The sequence below is a fragment of the Grus americana genome, chromosome 6 (assembly GCF_028858705.1).
Source record: "Grus americana isolate bGruAme1 chromosome 6, bGruAme1.mat, whole genome shotgun sequence".
NCBI classification, from domain to species: domain Eukaryota; kingdom Metazoa; phylum Chordata; class Aves; order Gruiformes; family Gruidae; genus Grus; species Grus americana.
In genome coordinates, this window is record NC_072857.1 from 37063479 (window position 1) to 37081350 (window position 17872).

At 41.7% G+C, this 17872-nt stretch overlaps 2 protein-coding genes across 5 annotated transcripts; both read right to left on the bottom strand.

The window, feature by feature from the left end:
• Positions 1-604: 604 nt before the first annotated feature.
• On the bottom strand, positions 605-9472 carry NUP35 (nucleoporin 35). The gene is made up of 9 exons (XM_054830604.1): positions 9339-9472; positions 8283-8453; positions 6185-6312; positions 4458-4518; positions 3707-3848; positions 3472-3541; positions 3262-3390; positions 1246-1413; positions 605-899 (listed from the first exon to the last, which is right to left on the bottom strand). The coding sequence occupies exons 1-9, from the start codon at positions 9370-9372 to the stop codon at positions 822-824; spliced, it is 981 nt and encodes a 326-aa protein (XP_054686579.1). The 5' UTR covers positions 9373-9472; the 3' UTR covers positions 605-821.
• Positions 9473-10103: 631 nt separating this feature from the next.
• Positions 10104-17066, bottom strand: DUSP19 (dual specificity phosphatase 19). 4 transcript variants are annotated; one of them, XR_008577719.1, is made up of 6 exons: positions 16798-17044; positions 16549-16595; positions 16091-16413; positions 15379-15531; positions 11718-13873; positions 11220-11319 (listed from the first exon to the last, which is right to left on the bottom strand). XR_008577719.1 is itself a non-coding variant. In XM_054830574.1 (4 exons), the coding sequence occupies exons 1-4, from the start codon at positions 17015-17017 to the stop codon at positions 11098-11100; spliced, it is 642 nt and encodes a 213-aa protein (XP_054686549.1). In that variant the 5' UTR covers positions 17018-17066; the 3' UTR covers positions 10104-11097. The 4 variants fall into 4 exon arrangements, 2 of the variants coding, with proteins under 2 accessions (XP_054686549.1, XP_054686550.1); XR_008577720.1 differs by lacking the exons at positions 11220-11319; positions 11718-13873 and adding an exon at positions 13883-15188; XM_054830574.1 differs by lacking the exons at positions 11718-13873; positions 16091-16413 and having other exon boundaries at positions 10104-11319; positions 16798-17066.
• Positions 17067-17872: the final 806 nt, after the last annotated feature.

Sequence of the window (17872 nt, forward strand, 5' to 3'; positions counted from 1 at the left end):
AGCTACTTCAACTCAACATTTTATAGCTTAGAATACTACGGTTTGTTACCTGTTAAGTGCACACTGCAATAAAATACTCAGAGACAACATTTATACATTTGCTAGTTTTAACGCCGGTTGGTACTACTTCAGTAAAAGTCAGCAGCATCTGCTCTGCTGATAACACGTTAACAAGCATTAGGCAGCATCATATTTAACAGTTAAGAGCACTGCAAATAGGTTTTCCTAACAGAACTCACACTTGTTTTAAGAACAACCTAAGAAAAACTTAACTTTATTTAGCTTTATTAATAAAACAAGAAGGTAAAAGGTTGCTATGCCATTTAGAACACAATGCCAGAGAGATAGTTATAAAACAGCAATGAAGCCTAATAAAAAAAATTAAAGTCACATATACTAAGAACAGTCCCTGTCCCTGGGAGCCAGTTGTGCCTAGTGTTCTTCCTGCAAGTAGCCTACCATGTTTTCAGGCAAAAAAAAAGGCATCAGTAAATAAAGCTGCCATTTTAAACATTTCCAACATACTGGGAAGTAATTCACAAAGTAATTACAGAGGAAAAGTCAGTGCTGATATTCTTCTACAATCATGCAATTGGAGCACAAATGGGAAAAACACTTGTATTTACACTTACTCAGTTTTTAAAACCATGTGTACATCACCATCATTTAAAGTGCAAGCTACATGTCTGCTGAATCAACTGAAGGCATAAAAGGTGAGATGTAAGTTAAAATACTGCCACCAGTAGTTATACAACTAACCACAGATGTCAGCAGCATATTTCAAACCCTGACCAACTTAGTGTGTTACTTCCTCTTGTATATTACCAGCCAAATACATATTCCATTGCCTTAGATACAATACTTTCATCTTTCCTAGGAGTTTGTCTGTCAGACACCACCTGGAAGGCAGGGGAAAGAAGAAGAGAAAATAAAGAGAATCAGTCAACATGTAGTTAATTCTTTTTATACTAACCAGTTTTTCTTTTCATTTCCTAAATCCTACTATATTTTGACAAAATATGTTTGAAAGATTTTCAGAACAAGCCCTCTGGAAAAGTGACAAGTTATTAATTTTTAATTATTATTATTTTAGAGCCTGAACAGGCTGAGTTTGTACTTGAACCACACCTTTAAAGAAATGACAGGAGAAGATAAAGGCTAAGGTCACATTGAAGTTAATGTGCGTACAGCCTCATGCAACTAAGGGGAGATAAGAAACACATGCCTCTGTTTCCCCTAAAATACCTGATAGTCACTAGTGGAAGCTTTGTATGCTGTTGCAAGAGGTCTCATTGTAGAAATCCTCGTAGTATTATTTGCAGGTTGTACTGGTGTGCCAACGGATTTTGTAGGTGGAGTGAAAACTGAAGACATTGAGGATGCAGAGCTTCTTTCAAAGTTTTCCATCACACTCTTTAAAAGAAGTTTAATATAATGTAAACAAATGCTAAAATTATCTAGCATTATCTAGAATTGTTTGATAAAAGTATGTTCACAGCTCAAAGTAAGCAAAGACCACAGGTAAATTACCTGTCAGTACAGAGCACACAAGTACACATTATCACCAAGCATTTTCCTTGCTGCAATCATTATATGTCAGATGATGCCATTGCAAAGCAGCAGAAGCTTGTAATCTGTTCACTGTACATTCTAAGTGTCAGCCAAGTTTGAAACAGTTTCTAAGCCTCACAACAAACTTCAAGTAGTAACTTCTTTCAGGCCCAGCTGGACTAAATAGCATCGCACCCTCTTTCTAAACACTTCTAAAATATTTTACCCAATCCATACAGGACAGTGTCCAAGCCCTTACCAACTTGCAGCTTTTTGCTCAGACTCAACTTGCCAAGGAATTTCACTCAGTCCCCTTATCAAATGCTAGGAAAGGAATCAGAAGGCTCCATTCTGTAAGCTTAGGTTTAGAAAGGAATGCATGTAGAATGGAAGAGGAAGCAAGTGACTTGATGGATGGGAAATGACAACCAGCCTGGGGAGACCTGATTTGCTGCATTTAGACTCCAGTGGAGCACAGCATTCAACCAGCCTAAAGACAGTAGAAATTCAGAAGCACATCTGGCACAAGACAAGCTATCCAAAATACATGATAGGATTGGTCCTATCCATCACATTTAGTTTTCAATTGCAACAAAGAGTTTTACAAGCTAATGCCAAACCCTCAATGGATTAATCTGTAGAAATCTCCTTGCCTCCAAAAAGCAGACACTATCTACAAAAGACATAACAAGAATTCAAAAGCAACAAAGATCAGATGCCTGACAATTAAAGGTCTTAGATCACTACTTCTAGAGTTTTGGCCTATAGGCAATTCAGTCATTTTAAAATCTGGACACCAAAACAGTAAATAAGTTAAGAGACTGGAAGCTCTACCATCAGAAGCCCAGAGAAGAAAGGGGCACTGAAGTACATTTATTTCTGAATTTTAGTCAGTATAAGCAAGGTTTCAAACTGATAACAACTGAAGTAATTGCAAGCTCAAATTTCTAGGGCTGCCTTCTCAGAATGGTTTACACTTGAAAGCTCACATTACTGATGCTAACATCACATATCCTTGGAGGAGACCAAAAAAAATAACCTCTGAACTATCAAAGAATGACTGTCATTTGCTTAAGCTAATGTACAGTACCCAGTGCAAAGTGCTGCAAGAATTAGTGGTCAGGGCATTGTCAATGCCTAGAAACTAATAGCTCATGATAAAATTAGACTGGAATACAGCCACACCTACCCCAGCCACTACTTACAAGAAAGGGATGTGTTTCTGTGAGGGCAGGGAGGAGAATATGATCAGGACTGTCTTGCTAACAAGTTTTCAGTCTTATGTACTAAGATAAACTGAAAAGCCAGAACCAGATAAACAGTCACATAAAAAAAAAAGAGGGACAACTAGGAGCAATAGCGGTCTTAATCTACCAGCACATATCTACCGCAGCCCCTAAAAACCCACAAATTCCAGTCTGGGAAATTCTTTGCTCTCATACATTAGGGTTTCACTTCATATCTTGTACAGCAATATAATTCTGTACATTGAGAAATCTGTGCTTCTTGGAAGTTACAATGATCCTTCTCAGCAGGAAATTTTGTCAAATACTTCAGAAAAACTCATGTAAAGTATAACCTTTACCTATATAACTGAATCACCTAAGCTTTGCAATTCAAAAAGAAAAAAATTAAAGAGGTCCAGGCAAATAAAGAGGAAGCCCAAAAGCAGAGCGCCTTATATTTAAATAAAGGCAGCTGTTAACTTACTTTATCTATACATGGCTTGACACCAATCATGATAGATTCACCAAAAATTCTTCCATCTTTGCTTAAGGCTTTCCGAGCTTGAAGCTTAGACTGATATCGAATATGCATCCAGTTTCCTGTGTTGGACATCTGCATGAGATTATGTGAGAGTTAGCCTTTTAAAAAATGAGCCAGAATATTTTCAGAAATAAGTATGAAACTTAGACATACCACATGCTTCAATATGTTTCCATACTGAGCAAACTGTAGAAGAATATATGAAGCTGATGCTTGAGGAAATCTGCAAGACAAAAAATACTCAAGAAATTATAATGAGTAATTTAAGAATTCCAGTGCTAAAATACAACCCTACAAAGGGTTTTTAGAAATCCAAAACAGACTAGTGTGTTAATGCCATTTTTGAAGCAGTGACTTAAGGAATGTTACACTTTGGAAATCAACTTACCCAAACACAGTTACCCATGTGTCATCTAGTTGATCTTCTGAAGTCAGGGAATCACCCTGAGTATAAAAAGGATCCAGCTGAGCAGGAGATAGAGTAGTCTTCCTAGGTTGCCCAATACTTGCAGGACTGAACATACTTGAAGCTGTTAAATTGAAAAGGCATTGTTTAACAAATTACTTTTGCAAGACAGATAAGCTTAAGAGCCTATAGTAAAAGAATAAATCCAGTATCAAGCATTTCACTTGTATATGGAAGAGTTTGATGGAGATTTGCAGACACAGACAAATATTAAGTCAATCCAAACTTCACATCTGCAAGCATGCAAGGAAGTTTTATGACTAGCAACCTAGCTTTCTCCTTGACCTCTAAACACCACCAGCTTCATACAGAAGCCATATCAGAACCAGACAGCAGAATCAAGCTTAGCAAGAAGCCACAGGTTCATACACAAGAAACCTTATGAAGATGGAAGGCAACCCATCAATCTCAGCTGCTTCACTCAAGTACAGCCACCTCTGCACTCAGTTCATCAAACTTTAAATAAGGAATAAGTTGACTGAAATTCAGTCAGTCTCAGCGTGGAAAAATATTTCCTATTCACATCCACATACCTTTTGAAAAGCTAGTAAATAAAGATGCAACTCCTCTGCAAATTAGCAGCAAGGAATTGATGTAGCTTGAACAGTGATAATTTTTGTGTATTAAGGAAAGCTGTAAGAAAATAGATTATACATTTTGACAGGACATCTACCTGTTCCAGGAGTTGATGGCATAGTTCCAACCAATGGGCTCTGTGTTAGAGAAAAGCTGGCCTGCATTAAAATACAGAAAGTAACAAAACATTCTTACAAGTACACTTCTCCAATCAGAAGAGATCATTTTCAGGTAACTTAAGCTCCAGGTAAGAATATTAACTGTTTGCCTTAAGTTACTCCTAACTTTTTGAGTAAGAACAGACATTTATATGTATATTTAACACAAGATTATTAGTAGTTATTCATGAAGAGTTATTTGACAATGTTTTTACATTCTAGCACACAGATTAGCAGGTAGCCTGGACATCCAGTAGGCCTCAACTATAACATCCTGCATTTTCCAGCTGATTACTAAGCCTCAGAAGAGAATGCAGTTAACTTTGCTGATCAGAGGCTTAAATGCAAGTATCAGAGATAGTACAGGAATGCAGAGCAAACTACAGAAGGGAAGCACCACAAGCAACAGAATTCAGGGTCTGTCTACAATGTTTCATCATCTAACAAGAAAGAGCTACTGGTGTAGAAGAAAACTTATTTAGTCTTAGGGTGAGCTTTAGCTAACAGGAACTGAACAATCTGTTACCTAATACCAACCACATATGCTTTGTAAAAGCAAGTAACTTTAGGTATCAATACTCAGAAACCTTATAGCTTAACCTTTTCAAAATAGGCATCTCACTATTGCTGTAGTATAATAATTCACACATTAATGTGCATCCTGATGGAAAGAATGCCAGTATCATAAGCTACCAGCATCTGATTTTCACTGTCTAAAGGGCTTAGAAATCACAGGAGCATAATCCCCACTTGTATTCCTCATCTCTAGACTTACTTTCCCTCTCAACTACTTAGTGCAACTGCACTGAAGGCAAGTACACTTTGAGTTTTAGCTGTCAATAGTTATTTTCTGTTTAACATAGAAGGATTTCAATATCCAAAACAATTTTAGTGTATTTTTAGCCAGAATCATGGTATTTCTTAGATACAAGATCAAACAAACTGAAGCACCTGCAGACCCAGCAACATGCATTCTGATAGCAGCTCTTTTTTTTTTTTAAATATCCAGTCCTTTAAGACAGTATTGGATTCTGCCCTTCAGAGACAACTTGAACTTTCAGAAGACAACACTCAATAAAGAGCGAAAGGCATTCTTGCATCAAAAGAATCACGTTCACTGGAAAAGAACCTACTAATGCTTGACTGCTCAGTTGAGGTAAGTAGCAGAGCTTATTATTAGGATGACCTTCTACAAGTTTTACTGTTACTCTTTCAGAATTAACCCCGCCTCCCTGCCCAAATTTTGATTAGATATTTTACTCAGCACAAAATTCCTTCTGTGTCAGTAAATGTCTCTATTGCCCACTAAAAGAAAGATAATGCATATTTGGACCCTTCTGGCAATCAGCGAAATAAATTTACAAGAAGGTGAAAAGCTGTGACAAGCCCTCATTTGTCATGTACTCAGCATAGCAGAGGCATGAATTGCATTTGTCATTCTCTACAATATCAACAATCAATAACAATAGGAGACAGCTCAAGAGCTGCAGCTCTCATTTAGACTACTCAGGAACAGGTACACCAAACACCCAGACTAAGCAACAGCATGATCTGAAGACTCACCAGTCATTTTGCTACAGCAGTTTATACAACTGAGTTAAGAGTTCACTGAAGCAGTAAGCTACCTCACATCTTCTGCTAATTGGCCAGTAGCTAAGGCACTTACTGGTCTTCTTGAGGTTAGAGGTGTTGATCCAAGTCCAGGACTAGATAACTCATCATATATGCTTCTAACTGGTGGAGCACCACTTTTATCTTTATGTGTAGGGACTACTGGTTGTGGGGGAGATCCTCCTGCAATTAAAAGGAAAACAGGAAAAGCATGAAGAAACTTGTAATTTTACTCCACTACTACTTGTTCTTGAAACTTTAACAGTAAATTCAGCCATTAAAGACTTGTTGATTGTTTCACTGAGGGCCTATCAAACTGTTCAGGTTTGAACATTCCACATAAGAATATCACATGTGTCAGAAACTGCCTCCTTACACAAGTATCATCTAAAACTTTTAGACCTCTTATTAACCCAGTATATTCACTACTTACATGCGCTTGCTCTTTTCATGACATTCTGAGCATAGCTACATTTTCCTATTTTAAGGCAAGTTAGTAGTGTATTTTAGTTGTTTCAGATACTACCTTCCCTGTAGGAGAGAGGCAAAAGCAAGGCTTTTAAGACTGGAGACATTCTACATGCTGAAGAACCATACCAAAATGCACACAGACATTGCACATGCTGTCACATTCCCACTGTGCAAATTCCTTTCCCTTCCACGTAATTTCATGTTAAATAAAAATGTCAACTCTTGAGAGCAGGAACTAGTTTGCATTTAGACAGGATGAAGTTAAGCCAGCTGCTCTCCCATGTTGTAATCTTTGGGACTTCAAGTATAACAGAGAATTAAACTGACTGAAAGATCTTGACATATCTCTGAACACTTTGCATGGGTTTACCCTAGGGCAGGGGGGGAAGGAACAAGTAGTTTGACTTAACAGTTTTCACCTGCAAAAGATTTGGAAGTTAAGCTTTTCCTAAGTACTTTTCAATCCTAAATTCTGAGCTTCAAGACTCCTCTCTGAACTGTTTAACACATCCAAGAACTATTACAGTGTATTATACAAATACACATTATATAAAGCACTCTCCCATCAAGGTTTTCAGTTTAAGCAATATATTTAATCACTCATTTTGGGAGGCCTGTGTTATCATCTTTCTTAGTCCCTCTTTTCTAATATTGATACTCTGAGGCTGTTACAAACCCTTTTAAAAACAATTAGGTGAAATTCACATGGCTTTTCAATTTCATAATATTTTTCTCAAGAGGCTTGCATGAGGGGGGAAGACGAGCAAGAAACTGGAGACCAACAGACCACCAATCTTAGAATATCTCAAGTTGGAAGGGATCCATAAGGATTATCAAGTCCAATTCTGCTTGAAATCAGAAGAAAAGAATATCTAAAATTATCTTGCAGTACTTTAATCCTCAATTTCTCCTTCAAAATGACTAGCACACTAGCACCAAATATTTAGATTACACTAACTTATTAATAGAAAAGCCAATATCACCCATGATATGAAATAAATCAATGAAGCTGTTACCTACTCACTCATACTTCTCAGAGAAGAAAACAGACATACAACACCACCATTTTAGAAACATAGGTAAGGACTTTCTAGTCAGATCAATTAGGTGGTTGGAGAGAGATGAGCATCTACAGCTGGGAAAAGTCACTACTCAAGCCCAAATACAGCAGACATCAGGACTGTAAATGTAACTGTTAGACAGTAATTAAGGAGTATTTTTTAGTTTTTCTCCATCCAGTTTTTAGAAGTCTTACAATCTGTAAGTGATTTTTTAGCATCAGTTGCAGAGAAATCACCAGCTTGCATAAGCTGCATTTAATTTGCCAGTAGACATCTCTGTTTTAAACAAAGAAAACATTGATGACCATATGTGCAACTGACTTGTAAAGAGCTATATAAGTTGATGTTATATTGAGAGGTTCAAATTACTTTCCCTATAAAAGCAACCTTCCCTGGTAACAAAACTGCCATGTTTAAAACATTTATTAAACTTAAGTCTACTTTGACAAATGTAGCCAAACTCCACTGAATACACTTGAGTTCACCACTTCAATGAGTTGAGTTTGTTTAGAGCAAGTTATAAAACTACAAGAATTCAAGTCTGCAACAGTCACACAAAGCAATAAGACATACCACATTTTTACTTTCAGGACAATTTTTCAGCATTTAACAAGTTCTAACCTGCAAGTAGTGGAGACCTCATTTCCATTACACCAACTGAAGGGCCACTTAAAGCACGTGGTTGGGGAGTCACTGGTGCAGGTAAGTCGCCCATCAAGAACCCAGGAAGAAACTGAGCACTAGCTCCTGGTTTTGGAGATGTCGGGGAACCAAGAGTCATTGGCTCAGCTCCTGCGTGAACAAAAACAAAATGTAAAAACATGGAAGAAGCCTAGTGATCTAGCCTTTTCCATAGCTTAAATAGCAGTTCTATTAAAGAAACATAAAACAATATACAATAAGTGACTAAGACTGTTCTAACCATTTATTTTCCAAGCAAGCGAAGTTTATCACAACCTTGAGTTTTCAGCAAGTGCAAGAACTGCCAAGCTGAGACTTAATTCTTAAAATATACTGCTTTGGTTAGGGCTGGATTTCTGGTTTTGAGGGCAATTTTGGTTATCGAGATGTTTTAAAGGCGTTTCCTATGTAAAAGCAATCACACCAAGGCTGGATTCTCCTCCCCTGCCAGCCGGATCCACGCCCAAGCGCAGAGACCGTGCTCCGGCAGAGCACCGGGGGCTCCACCAGCCAGACCGCGGCTTCCCCGCAGCCCTGCCGCCACAGCCGGCCTCGCCACACCCGAGCGGCCCTGAGTTACGGATCTTATACCGCGGAGCACCGGCTGCCTGGTTTAACCCCGCACTCCCTTTCGTCTTCCCTCAGAGGAAGAGGCTCATTCCGGTGCGGTCTCCCATCTCCCACTTCAGCCCGGCGGCGCCCGGGCTCCCCCAACGCGTCCCCCCAGCCGGAGCAGGGGACCAGCTCCGGCCCCAATCCCCTCACCAGGCCGGAAGAACGCGGGCAGCGTCGGGGAAAAGAGCCGAGCAGCCATGGCCGGGCACCACCGAACTCTGAGGCGGCTCGCGCCGACCAACGGCCCCGCACGCGACCAACCGCCGCACGGAACGGCGCGCGCGGGGCAAGGCGGCGCCGGGCGAAGCCGAAGGGGGCACGAAGCCGGGGGGGGGGGGGGGAAGAGAGAGAGGGAGGGGGCGGCCCTGCGGCCCGGCTCACCTGCAGGCGGCGGCTCCATGGCGAAGGCGGCCATGTCGGCGGGAAAAGACCGTCAGCAGCTCCGCCGGGCGCTTTCAAACGAGACGGAACTTCCTCCCGCCGTCACTTCCCACCCGCCCTCCTGCCATCTTATGAGCGGCCCCGGCTGAGAGGGCGCGTGACGTCACCGCGCGGCACGCCCACACGCCGCGGGGCGGGGGGGTGTTACCTCACAGCGGGGAAGGTCCCGCTAGCCGCGGCTCTTCCTTGATCCCCCGCGGCTGGGCCGCAGAGGGGTCCGCGTGTCGCCGGCTGTCCTCGCCTCACGGCCCCGCTCTCGTAATCACTACGAGTCAGCTAACGTCAACTGCACACGCCAACTTAAAAACCGAATTTGTCATTACAGGTGCTTGTCCTGGATTATTTCTATGGGCTATGAACTCATAAACCCGCCGCCGAGATGAAGTGGGAACGCTTACCCACCAGAGAAAAGGGCAGTCGGTCGTTTCCAGGGTTGACAGCGCACGCATCCATCCGCATCTAAAACGGCAGTGCAGTGACCGGCTCCGCCGTGGAAATGGGGATATGGTGACCACAGAACAGCAATCAGAGGCCAGGGGGTAACCTAAACCTTGCAGTAGCATTTGGCACGAGCAAGTATTATTGAAAACCATACAGAGCGTAGCTCATACGCAATGACGTGCTGCAGTTCTAACTAGTGCTATGAGGAGGGAATACTCTTATCAGTTCTTGAAACCAAACCTTTCAAATCACTTCAGCACAAGATTTATCCAAACACAGTGCTCTTTTTATTTTACTCTATATTAATATATCAAACCATGTAGAACTGGCATGAAGGCCACACAAATGACTATTAAAATCTTTTACAGATTTTGTTAAACATGCCACCTTGAAGCTATTCCAGCCTGAGATCTGTCAGGAGAGTCAAAGTTACCTATCCTATGATGTCTGTTCTTTATATGTGATGTGGAATGGAGTAAGGCGACAGCAACTGAGGACTGCAAAGAAAAGGCAGTAGCAGCAGGTCAGAGACAGGTCATTATAAACATTTTCCATATCTCCACCAAAATGATCTACAAAAAAACCTGTGATAGCCTGATTCCAGCACTTTGAAAACATTGTTAGTGCACAACTCACTCCTCGATGAGAAACAGTAGAAAGAAATGAAGCATTAAAGCATCTTACATCTTTTTACTTCCATCAAAAGACCATCTGTTTTAATTTCCGAACATATTTAATGGTTGGCTAGCCCACAAAACTCAATAAAATCCTCTTTAGTTGCAATATAAATTTAAAATCCAGTATCAAGGATTTGATACTGGATTTGATACTTTATTATATGAACATTATCTAGATTTTACGATCAACTAGAATCCATAAAGATGTGGTTTAGTATTAAACAGGGCAACTTATCTCAGTTATTTCCTTTCTCTATTGCCTGCATTCTCTGATAGTTCAATAAAAAAATTGGGGGTTTTTAATATTGCAAGGAACATATAACTTTATCTTTTTATTAGTGCTCTGCGAAGAGCTCATTCTTGGGCAGAATCATCTCCGAAGTCAGTGGAATACCATTTGGCCTTTACACTACATACTGAAAAAAGCGAGTCAAGGGCGGGGGGGGACACACAGAAAAAAGCTGTGTATAGAAAGACTTCAAAATGCACATGTGAAAGGGGATTGCAAAATGACAGATTAAAGTACATCCAACATCCGTTACTGTACAGTCAAAACAGATTGCTTCACTTCTCCCTTTTGATCAGTCGTGATCGTTTATGCTTCCATTTGCCTTTATATTCTGTTCTTGGTATTTGTGAAGCTGCTCCATGAAGCCAGGATTTGGACAAGCTGCAGGCCTTGCATTTTTCACCAAGGAAAAGGCTCTGGCAAAACTCAGTCTTTCTGAATTCATTAGAAAACCGGTGACTACTGCCGCTGCACGTGAGACTCCTGCGTTACAGTGGACCAGTACCACACCATCCTTCAAGAAACAAAGGAAACATTAGTTGGGATATTCATTAACTAGATAGCAACAAGTATTAGAAACCTTATATACAAATCTAGTAAGAGTTATTAAAAGATCCTTGCTAAGCTCAAAGCAAATATTTTCACATATAAGTAACTCCAAACACAGTTAAATACGCCCCAAATTAAATATTTTTCTAACCGAAGCCACTTTATAATTACTAAATACTTCAAAGCTAATTCATACCTTAGAACTAAAAAATGTTCCACTGTCCCTTTCCCCAAGACCCTGCAGCAGCCCCCTCACATAAAATCCAACGTCACAGACATCTGGGACACTAAGATATCTGATCTAATCGGGTGCCAATTTTAAAATACTTTTTATTTGCTATATGGAAAGGAACCTGATTGTACCTTGTTACCAGGTTAAAAACATAGCAAGGCAGCAAACAGCTAGGCACAGAAGCGGATTTTAGAACATCTTGTGCTTTCAGTCGCACACTTCTTGCGTACTCTGGAGTTCTTCAGTGAAGATCCTGGGTAAGCAGGATCATGCATAGGAACAGAAAAATCAGAAAAGGTATCGTGTGATTTACAACAAATCTCTACCTCCCCAGCACACCGCTGGTACGGCTGTAGCGGTCGGGTGGTACAGCTGGTGCAACTCACATCCTTTCACTGGGGGACAAAGGTGCAAAACCCAAAACTACTGAACCTCCTTATAAATTCACAAATGTGACTCGTGGGGGTTAAATTCAGGCTCATCCTGAATTATATTTAAAATGAATGGGTTTATCCTGCTTACACATTTCCCATAAAAGCATTGAGACACCTGAATGACTCTTTAACAAGAAACTGCAAGTTTTGTTAAGAAATAAAGAGTGTGAGTTAACACAAAGACAACTAGACAAGCCAGCGTGGCTTAGGCAGCGTTTGCAATGCCCAGGCTTTGCGATGTTGTGACGTTTGTACGTCACGACTATGATCTGGAAAAAGCTTGGTCCAAACTGTCTGCCAAATGCCACTTTCACAAAAAAAAAGACCCTAGCATCTCCACATTCTGAATAAAGATACTGAAACAAAACACAATGTGCTCAGATATTTGAGGCTAAACAAATATATTCTAGATACAAACAGCCTGCTCCATCTGCCCTTAACAAGCACAAATTACTCAACGGGCATTTTACCCAGAGGAAAAAAAAGAGTTTATAACCACCAGGGTTCCTTTCCAGGAACATGATGACTTACGTTACAGGCCTGGGAGTTGCAATTATCCGGCATATTAATAAACACACAGAGCAGAAAATGGTTCCTGCTCCAAACCCCCTCCAGTTTAAATAAGACAAAGAAGTGTGAAATTGAGTGTTGTTATCCTCGTTGAAGAAATGCCAAGCTGAGACTAGAAGAATGACTTGATCAAGTTAACACAACAAGATTACAGCAGAGCTAGGAACTGAATCTAAGCTCCCGCATCCCAGCACAATGAATCACAATAACCCTTTTTGGCAATGGAAATCACATCCCCTTTGCATTGGCTGCTGGAAATTGTGATCTTCATTCTCTTTCTCCCATTCACAGGGGCATGTTTCCTGATCACAGAGTGTAAAGCAGACTTGTACGTGTATTTCAACTCACTGAGGAAGTGCCAGTGGTGATCTGTAAACCCATTATCTCCTTTATAAAAATGACATTAAAATGATGATGTTAAAAATTATATTTATGCCACTGCTAATGAAGCAATTGCTGAAGCTTATCCACCGTAGATCTGGAGTAGTTCTTACTGGTTTAATGGAAGTTTTTTCAGACATAACGTACCATAATTGAGATCAATATCTAGCACTGGCACTGAGGGTAAGAAGTGAGGATTGAAAGTGATTTTTTTTTTCCTTTGAGTTCATGCTTTATTTTCCTCCTTCGCATTTCTTTTAAGGTTTTTTTTTAACGACTGTTCTGTTGTACATTGCTAAAAATTATATAGTGATATCCACGGAATAGACTTGAAAACTACTGATCATGAATGAGCATGGGCAGTAACATTAAATCAAATTTAATACTGAGAAGATCTATCTTTCCTTGCTAAACCCTGTTGTTTCTTTATACAAAGACAAATTTGGCATGTAATTCTTAACTGAATTTGTATTAGATATGAATACAGAACAAAAGGGAAAAACAGACTGCAGGTATGAAATTAATCTTTATTTACTAAGAACTCCCTGCTATGATCCTCATAGCCTAACCTTCACCTGCCCAGAAATGGTCCATGGTCGTGCAAGAACCTCTTAAGATTCAAGAACAAGGGGGCGTTTTATTATTTTTTATACAGGGAGAAGCAAAAAAAACCCCTCCCATCAAAAGAAATGGTGATTATACAGTGGTTATACACAGTAGGTAAGAAAGCCTGACTGAGGAAAGAAATGAAAAAGAAGCATAAAGCTGTTGGTGAAGAGCCACAGGCTAACGTATTTCCTTAGGGATCCACTTTACTTTGCAGTGGTGCCAGGGCTTTCTTTTTCGGAGGGACAGAGGGAGAAATAAGGAGAGATGTTCATGCATGAGCTAAGATTTCCTCCCTGGAACGACAAGATTTTAGAGGGGTTTATATAATTAGATATTAAACCAAAAGATAAAAAAAAATCATAGCACTATGATCTGACACGGGTCACCTAACATGTCATGGAAAATCTCCTGCCAATTTGGAGCCTAGAAGAAAAGGTGAGCTCTGATCAGTATCAGACTTTGTACTGCGGTGCCTGCAGACTGGAACAGTTAGTTTTAGAAAAGCCAATCCTGTTACAAGTACCAGCTGGTAGCAACTTACTGCACAGAGCAGGCTTTACTTCTGTTCCCAAACTCAAGCGCTTTCATACTCCTTCATTAACTTAACCACGTTCTAGTAATAATTTCTCATGTATCATGCTCTCTCACCAGTGAGCATCTCTCCCTTCTCCATGTTAGGAGATGAAACAGTAGTATCTCTTTGTGATTACTCAAGCAGAAGAGCACTTCATGATACAATTTATCATAAGCTTTTTTAACACTATTTAGACAAAGCAAATAAAGTGATTCAAAGCATCCAGAGCTCTGTCTCCGCATACTACTATCACATGCTTCATGAACTGATCCTGGAGAACATCTATTCCACCAATGACCTGCTCTTTCACCCAACTCTCCCATTAGAAAACTATTAATATTGCTGTAAAAGTTTTCAGGAAAGCTCCTTAGCTTACAAAATAGTCACTGGAATGTAAAACACCAGAGGCAGAAAGCAACGCCACGCAGTTATGAATGACAGGTCTCATTTAGAAATGAAGCGGAAACCGTAACTAGAAACCTTGAAAAGGTCATTAAGTGACAACGCATATCACATAGCTCGTAAATGATAAATGAGAGAAGGAAAGAACATTGCGTGACACAAAGAAAGCTGGGGCAAGATCATCTTCTTTTATCCCAATCTATGTAAATAATGCATATGGCAGATACGGTGGAATAACATGCAGTAATGTTTGGTTGTCACGTCACAGTTTTGATACAAAAGCAGTGCTCGTCATAAATTATACAGTAAGTCTGAATTTAACAAATATGAGTCAGGGATGGTCTTGGTTACACACAAGTCTGCCAAGTGACCCCAGAAGGAGTCCCTTCACCCTGTTTCCTACGTCATGTCTTTTCAGGATTTTGTTAGCAGTTAAATCACTGGCTGGCTCCAAGATTACTAACGCATTGTCTGACAGTCTTGGTACATAATTGCACGTGGACTTAGAGCTCAGTATGCTGCACCTTCAATGGATGATCAAGGAAAAGCACCAGGATGGTGGACAGCTGCTGACAAAGCACACGGATCTGTCAAAGCCTTGGCAGGCTTTCTTCTAATCCAAAACAACATCCCTGATGGATAAATTACAGAAAGTAAAAAAGTTTCTATCTGTCAGATGTACTGACTTGGATTTACGATGGGATTTCTTTAGGTAAAGTCAGCCACTGGTCCAGCTGTATTAAAGAAGCATTGCTCTAAAGCACAGGGTAATAACTAATCTAAACAGGATAACTAGTAGCATTAATTATTGATATACTGTACCTGGATCTTGGCTTTCTCAATAAACTCAAAACATTCTGGGAAATAGGAAGTAATGTCGGTTTCTGGGAGGTCCAGAATAGAAATGGTCTTGTATATAAAGTCATTGAGGAAGGCATTTTGGACTCCGTAGGCCACATTTAGAACATGAGTAACCTAAGTTTAAAAAAAAAAAAAAAAAGGAAAAAAGAAAAAGGCATTTTCTGAAGCGAGCAAGCAAAATAGGCAGTAGCAAAGGTGAATTATTCTTTACGTGTACACGGATTGTAACTTACACAACTGCATTGTTCAGTTCTACATACATATGCTGTCTACGGTGTGCTATTCTCCAAGCAAAATTTTACTGTGTGTTAAAATATACTGTGATAAATTTCAGTTTTCTTTTTTTTTTTTTTTGAGAGGAAATGAAAAGATCTGTGCTGAGCCAAACACAGACTAAAGTAAGGATTTTCAACAGAAATTCAACAGATAAAGAATAAAAGAGAAAGCAATAGGAACGAGAGCACAGACCACCCGACAATTCCCCAAATTTCAGGCCTGCCCTAACCCATCAGCTTAATGTTCCTTCTACCGAGTTACCGGTGCCATTTACTGGAGCAGAAGGATTTCAGAGTAAAACTGTACCTGCCTGTGGCAGCAGGCGAGACCACGTCTGGCCTCCTGCCATCTTTGCTCTGTTCAGGCTACGGCCAGGTCGTGGGTTATTTTAACTTACAGTGCAGTGACATTTAGATGGCACCAGATGCCAGACTGGTGCACTCCCTGTCCTGCAGAAGCACCACTGTCCGAAGGCCTTATCACCCCATTACTGTAACAGAGAAGAGTAAAAAGACCAAAGTTTGGGACAGACTTAGAGCTGCTGCTTTGTTTTTCTCGATTCACGGGTCCCCGTAAGGCAAGGGAGCGCTGCTTAGCGCCTGAGACTGAAACGCATACGGCGACAACGCAGCAGCCCCTTCCACGAAACGCCTCTAAACAACCATGAGTCTTGCAGCACGGTGTTTCGGCTTCTGGTGAAGCTCGCAGGCATCCATCCGTCTGCAAACGGAGCAGCCTTTTAAAAACGCAAACGTCATATAATTTTTCTTGAAGTTACTCGAGAGTACTTCAGCCTTTTTAACTTAAAAAAAGAAACCCACCAGCAAGCGCGTTTTGATTGCCGGGTAACGTTACCTTATACTTTCTCAAAGTCTCCAGGTCGTGAGCAGCATCCTGCGACCCTGAGGGGAAAGCCAGCCGGTTGCCACGGCAGCTCTGCCGCCGCGGGAGGCTCCGGGACCCGCTTCCCCCCCCCCCCGCCCCCGCAAACGCTTCCCCTGCGGGACCAACCGCGGCCTCTCGCCTCCCCGGCGGCGAGGTGGCACACGGCGCACGGCCACTGCCCGCCCCGGGGCCTCCCGCCGCTCGTTCGGCCCCACTCACCCAGCAGCAACCAGGGCTTCACGACGCCGACCTGGAGGTCGGCGCTGAGGTCCTGCACGTAGCCGACACCGGGCGCCGCCGCATCCTCCTCCTCTACCTGCAGGCAGGCACCGCGCCACGTCTCGATGATCCTCCTGCCGGTCAGCGTCGTCACGCGTGTGCGCTGCTTCCGCAGGTTGGCCCTGGAGAAGCCGCGGATCTCCTGGGTGAGGGAGTGCATGGCCCGGACACCGCCGCTCGCCCCGCGACTGCCGCCCGCCCCGCCCCTCGCCTTCCTCCGGCCGCTGCGCCAGGCCTCCCGCCATTGGCTGCCGGCCCCTCGGGGGCGGTGCCTCGGCGCGCAGTCGCCTTAAAGGTTGCCCTGCGGCCTGAGGCGGCCGTGGCGGCGCGGTCGTGGGGGCTGCCCCGTTCCCCCCTAGCAGCAGCAGCGGTCCGTGGGGCGGTCACGGGGGATTTCCCAGGGCATTTCCCAGGGCGGCTTCTTCAGTGTTCACAGCCTAGGAGAGGGTTTGGTATCACCTAAAATTTCGGTGTTTGTTTGGGGGTTGGGTTTTTTTTTGAGGGGCTTCTTTTTGGTGGATTTTTGGTCTGCCAGTGAAGGCTGGAGCAAGTGTAAGCAAAGCAGCCTTTCGACTGAAACTGCCTGTTTTCAATGCAATTGCTCCTGTTTCAAACAGCAAATCATACAGCAAAGCCTGTCCGGCTGTAACTGTGACCTGTTTTGTGGGAAGGATGGGAAAATTCTGCAAGCAATACACTGGAAAATGTTAGAATTACATATGTTTTTCTTTCTCTGAGTCATTGGGTAGTGACCAAAGGCTAAACAAAATCTATTTATTTCTTATTACCAAAGAGGAAAAATAGGAAGAAAAAGGAAGCAAGGTGAGGCTGGTTTTTCTCCTGTGTCCACATTTTCATGCATTTTCTATAGAGTACTCATAGCAGTGTTATGCAGCTAGTACATAAGTATATGATGGTTTTGTTTGTGAAGTTAAATAGCATTACTGTTAAATTGTGCCAGGAATACTTTTATGGTATTCTTCAAACCTATGCTGGCAGGATATGATGCCTCTGA